Raw genomic sequence first — 6,000 nt, 5'->3', positions numbered from 1 at the left:
CACCCAGAGCTCCAGTGGCGGTCCTTGGTCTTCCACCCAGCGCTGATTCAGCACGGGCTCAGGCTGGGTCAGTGCCCATGCTGAGCCAGCAGTGAGTGTCGCAATATGCTTTATGGCACATTTTGCGATGCTCAACACCAGTACTCGGCTGGCACAGGCTGCTCTGGTTCAGGCTCTTAGCTCTCCACCATTGTCAAAGAGGTCCTCCAGGAAATCTAGTTGCCAAACTGGGCTTATACATTAATTTAAAAAAATTAAGGCTTAAGGCTAAGAATGTCTAATTGCTAAAAAGCAAACAAATGCAATACTGGAACCAATTTCTGCCCACACAGGCCAGGATGATAACCTGAGCTCTATACTATACTGCAGTGGGGTAGTAAAAAGGATGGGACTTTCAGTCGTGGCATCAAGGGTTGGTCAGGTTGGGCATGGACAAGGGTCAGTGTCCATCAGAAGACCCATCTGCCCAGGGACTCCTAAAACCCTCAGTACCAGTGGGGAATGGTAGTGCCCAATGTGCTATCAGGAGTTGTTCAGGGAATACCATTGGGGTGTCCCAGTGTAAAGTTCTGTCCCACAGTCTCCAGCAACTTGGCACTGTCACTGGCCACACTCATTTCTTTTTACACCAAGAAATTTTATTTCTGTTGCCTTTGTGTGTGTGTGTATACACACACACACACACTTCTAGAAATTATACACTTTCTAGAAATATACACTTTTATACACTTTCTAGAAATATATACACTTCTAGAAATTATGGATTGGCTCCTCCAGTGCCTTTCTTGTAAGCAATGCATGTACTGACTTGGTACTAGAAGGTAATTATAATCTCAAAGAGTTAGTGATCTTTCACAGTTTTCATGTTACCAACCCAAGTAGAGAGGGATTCCAGGTCTCTAGCAATAGTTTTGCTTTCTTATGCCCCTTCCCCCACATACTCAGATGGGTGACCAGCACTGCTTATCTGTTCTTGCATAGTTTAGATAATGGCAAGGCTAGGCCCAGATGGGAAAACTGCTTGTGTGACTAGAAGTAGTTGCCAAAATGAATAAGGGGGGGGGGGGAAGAGGAGGAGGTTTTTGCAGGAGAAACACACTCTTCTGTCTTCTAGAATCTACTTTGCATATAGGTATATAAAAAGCCCCAAAGCAGGCCAACGCCCTCTGGATTTCACCGCTGAATGAGAAACTGATCTTGCATGCCCCGGAATCTGCCCCACTAGAGTCCCTCCACTGTAGTACAGAATCCAGAACAGATTGAAGGGATGTTGTTTGTGAGTTTTCTTTTGCCAATGTGTCACCTGTTTATGTAACCATTCTTTTCTCACATGCACTTACATTTATATTTGCTTTCACTTACACCTTCTTCTGCATATCAATAAAAATTATTTTTTCTAACACACATTATATCCTGGCTCACTTTGGCTGCCCTTTGAACCTGAGTAGTCACTCTGGTTCTGAGTAGTCGCACCAGAGTAGTCACTCCGGTTCTGAGTTGTCACTCTGAGTCTGGCTGTGATATTAAGACAAAATGTAGCCGGCTCCTAAGGAAATACATATTTGGAAATAAAGGGGCACATATTTCATATATTCTTCTAATGAAAAGCAATCCGTTTTAACTTAAAGTGATAATGTAGACTGAGGTGTCCAAAGTTAGCAAGAGAGCCACATCATCTCTCTGACACTGTGTCAAGGGCCAGGGGAAAAAAATAATTAATTTACCTTTAAAATTTGAATAAATTTACATAAGTTTACATAAATGAATATATTAAAGATGAACTTATATGAATAAATGAAGGTCTTGCAATAGCTCAAGACCTATAAAAACCCTTGTACAAAGCAACGCTGGCCTTTCCTTTGCTGCCGCTGCTGCATCACAGATGTGAAACAGCAAACAGTGGAGGAAGCCCTCATCCCACACCTCACTCGAGAGGTCAAACAGTTGCCCTCATGCTGAGAGCAGTTGCGGCAGGCCAGTGCGGGCTCCAACAAATCTCCAGAGGGCCAGAGGCTCACTGGAGACTGGGGACTCCCCGAGGGCCGCATTGGGAGTCCTCAAGGGCTGCAAGTGGCCCCAGGGCTGGGGTTTGGGCACCCCTGATGTAGTCTATAAAGCAGTGTAGTCAAACCAGCCATCAAATTCTTAGCTCTCTACAATGTCCTCTTTTAGGCTGTCAATCGATCTTAAGTAAGTTAAAGAAAATAACATTTTTGGAACTGGAATTATAAACTCTGCCTGGTCACAATAACATCATCTGCTGCTACTGCTAAATAACAGAAGATTAATGAAAGGACTCAAGCAGAATATTAACAATATCATCCTTCCAGAACAGGCCCCAGCTGGGTTTTTTTTATAACATTTGTCAAACCAAAACAGTGCACAATATATATTTTACTTTTTTTTTTTTAAAAAGGATGTTTTTAGAGAATGTCAGATTTCTTGGCATGTTACAGCAACAGTTACCAGCAACAACAGCTGTTAGGAAATCCTTATGCCAAGACTGGCAGAGCATGATACAGTGTGACCAGAATTTGTCTTCATTTGCTGAGGCCAAAGAGAAAGCACCACAGGCAGTAATCCCAATGAACCAGACTTCTGTATTTTGGATAAGGAAACTTCCACGTTGTCCATTTTATACACATCAGGTGCAGCTCTAATACTCTAAGCAAGTTGCCAGCATAGCTCCGGGTTGAATAAAGTAGAATCATTACTTTCCTATACAATCTTTACAATCTGTTCAGGATTCATATGTATATACTGTAATCATGATTTTAAGCTGTCACAATGTTTACTTCCTGGCCCCTAAGTTTCAATGAGTTTCCTTCTCTTCTGTGAATAATCAGAGAGTTGCTGTGGTAGGATTATCCTTATCAGGAGTTTGCAGATGCTTTTCAGTCTCTCCATTTATGTTCTCTTTGCTTTCATTCTTCACAGCGTTAGATTTCTTCTTTTCCAGACTCTGCTTCAGTTTGAGAGAGGAATCTCTCCTGGACAAGAGTGCAGGATTGAAGCCCGTGAATCCTCCACTCACCACACTACGCTTCTCTAGAAACAAATGCAGACATAACAACAGTTCAGTTTTTGGGTTTGTTCAGGTTTTTTTTTTAACCATATTTAAATTATTCCTCGTGCAAAGCTCATCACTGTTACTGCAAGAAAGTACCACATTTTAGCATGTGCGGAATTTACACACACTCCAGATGAAATGCAGTGAACTCTGAAGTGGAACCTAGATGGTAAACAACAATGCAGAACACAAATGAAGTCAGAATGTTCCCAGGCACTGGAATGCAGCAAGGACATTTGTATTTCTAAAAGAGGTCAAAGGAACTTTAAAGCAACAGTCATGCTCATAAAGCCTTGGCATCTGAGCACCATTAGGAGAAAGATCCAAAAGAATCACTGCTATGACTTTCCATAGCATAAGATTACTCCCTAGAAAGCCTTAAGAACATAAGAACAGCCCCACTGGATCAGGCCATAGGCCCATCTAGTCCAGCTTCCTGTATCTCACAGCGGCCCACCAAATGCCCCAGGGAACAAGCAAGATAACAAGAGACCTGCATCCTGGTGCCCTCCCTTGCACTGGCATTCTGACAGCTATCTCTAAAATCAGGAGGTTGCACATACACATCATGGCTTGTAACCCATAATGGATTTTTCCTCCAGAAACTTGTCCAATCCCCTATTAAAGGCATTCAAGCCAGATGCCATCACCACATCCTGCGGCAAGGAGTTCCACAGACCGACCACACGCTGAGTAAAGAAATATTTGCTTTTGTGTGTCCTAACCCTCCCAATGCTCAATTTTAGTGGCTGTCCCCTGGTTCTGGTGTTATGTGAGAGTGTAAAGAGCATCTCTCTATCCAGCTTGACTTGAAACAACAAGTCATCTGGCTTCAACCATATAAAATATTAGTTGTGCATTTGCTCCACACCTCAGTACTTGCAGCAGTTGCTTACCTCCTGGTGCAATGGGGTGCATCAGTCGATTCATCTGGACGTTCCAGTGTTTTACATTGGTGCTTGCTTGTTCGAGTTTCTGCTGGGCCAACTGCAGTAACAGGAAAAGACAGTCAGATAATAAATAAGCTCATGTACTACAAAAACCAGACAACTGCAATCTACAAGTTCGGAACCAGCTGCAAGGAGTTTAATTATGCCTTCTGAAGAGAGACTTGGTTATACTGCACAGTATTGAAGCATGTAAAAATCAAATTGGATCAACCATGGCGGACTTCCTCAGCCTGGGGCAAAGATCCGCAATGGCACCCCCACACGAGATGCCACTGCCCCCCTGCGTGCAAATCCACCCCACCCCCACTCACTGGAACAAAACAGAGCTTTGCATGACTCGAGGTCAAACCAGGGAAGCTGACTGAGGCTTCTCTGCGGTCTTAAATTGTGCTTCCAGCAAACTGGAAGCACAGTTTCCAACCATGTCAGGAATCTCATTAAGGCCAGAAGCCAGAAGCGTGGTCCTAGAGGCGCACAGGACTCCGCATCCGGGGCATTTGCCCCATTCAGTTAACAGCAGGTCCACTACTGGGATCAACTGCGTCAAAGGCCACACAAGGATCTGGTTGGTTGGCTAAAGATTTGATGCCCCTACTGGCATCTCTAGGTGTAGATCATGAACCAAATTTAGAGTATGAATTATTGTCTAGGAATCTAATAGGAGTCTGAGTGCTTCAGAGTAAACATTCTACTCACACAGTTCTCTCAAAAGGAAGAGATGAGGAAGAGATTGAATAGGGCATCACAATAAGGTGTTTTGTTTTAAAGACCTGAATGGACAGTGCAAATGTATACATGATGCTGAAGTATCACTGAAGCAAAGTAGATGTGGACCATTTTTTGTTTGTTTTACGAGACTGAATGACTGCAGATTTGATCACCCAGTCTTCCAGGAGAGGTGACAATAAATATAACAACTTCTCATAGAACTTTATAATTAGCTATAGCTCTCTATTGAAACCCACAGCTTGACTTGCCTACCATACTAATGCCACACAGGTTCAACTCTACTGATACCAAAACAACTGCTGTTATTTCAGTTTATTACGTTTGTCAACACAAAAAGCAATCTCGCTTTTTCTGTCTTAAGCAAACCCATGATCTTAAAGAGACAACCTGTTAAGACAGTTTTGATATTAAATGTTATGTTGTTCTTAGGTTCCAAATTCCTGGGTCCGCTCTATAAGATCAAATTAGCAAGAATGTAATTCAAGGACTTTTCTGTTATGGTATCTGCTTAATGAATGCCCTTTCTAGACAAACTGGCTTTAGCTCTAGACTGCTAGTATTCAGGAAGCAAGTAAAGCATTTTCTTATTACAAAAGTTCATAGTAACTCAACATATTTTTTAAAAAATTCTGAATAGTATTTCATTTCACCAAGGACCTCCAAACTTTTAAGCCCCAGGGCCATATCATATATCTTAACATGGTGTTGAGGGCCAAATTTGGCCCAACAGGCTGGGGTTTGGAGACCCCTGATTTAAATGGTCAGGCTTTAGTGAAAGAATACAGAAAAATAATCGACAACCCACTTTTACCAGTGCATGACGATCTTCCTCATCTATCAATCAGTAGGCTCAAATCCAGAAAGACTTCTCTGGCACTCGCACAACATCTGCACAATGATTTCAACATCAATGCCCAATGGAAAGTTCAATGGGCAGTCGAACACCTAGAAATGGGTAGATATATAGACGATCCTACACTTAAGGTGCCAGGTTTCAACTTACCTCATCAGTACTGGAAAACTTTGAATAGGATCCGTACCCTATATGGTGTTCATCAGGACTCAATGTTTAAATGGGGGCTAGTATCTACCCCTCAGTGTGATTGCGGGTTCTCCCACCAAACCATGTACCACATTGTGTCTGGCTGCAAACTGAGGACGTATACTTGCCCATGGTCTGACTTTTTCTTTGAAGGTAACTCTGTCCTTGAATGGCTGCATGAACTGGACATTGACATTTGATCTAGTCTA

General features: G+C 42.6%; 1 protein-coding gene across 1 annotated transcript in view; it reads right to left on the bottom strand.

Annotated features, from left to right (window-relative positions):
- Positions 1-626: 626 nt before the first annotated feature.
- DEF6 (DEF6 guanine nucleotide exchange factor) overlaps positions 627-6,000 on the bottom strand; it is a 50,899-nt gene continuing 45,525 nt past the window's right edge. The window contains exons 10-11 of the mRNA XM_066623353.1: positions 3,967-4,057; positions 627-3,048 (exon numbers count right to left, since the gene is read on the bottom strand). Coding sequence (XP_066479450.1) covers positions 2,843-3,048; positions 3,967-4,057 — 297 coding nt within the window. The 3' untranslated portion in view covers positions 627-2,842. The remainder of the gene's footprint in view (positions 3,049-3,966; positions 4,058-6,000) is intronic.

Source organism: Tiliqua scincoides, chromosome 4 (assembly GCF_035046505.1).
Source record: "Tiliqua scincoides isolate rTilSci1 chromosome 4, rTilSci1.hap2, whole genome shotgun sequence".
Classification (NCBI taxonomy): Eukaryota; Metazoa; Chordata; class Lepidosauria; order Squamata; family Scincidae; genus Tiliqua; species Tiliqua scincoides.
Note: the sequence above shows the minus strand (reverse complement) of the source record. Positions and strands in the feature narration are given on the sequence as shown.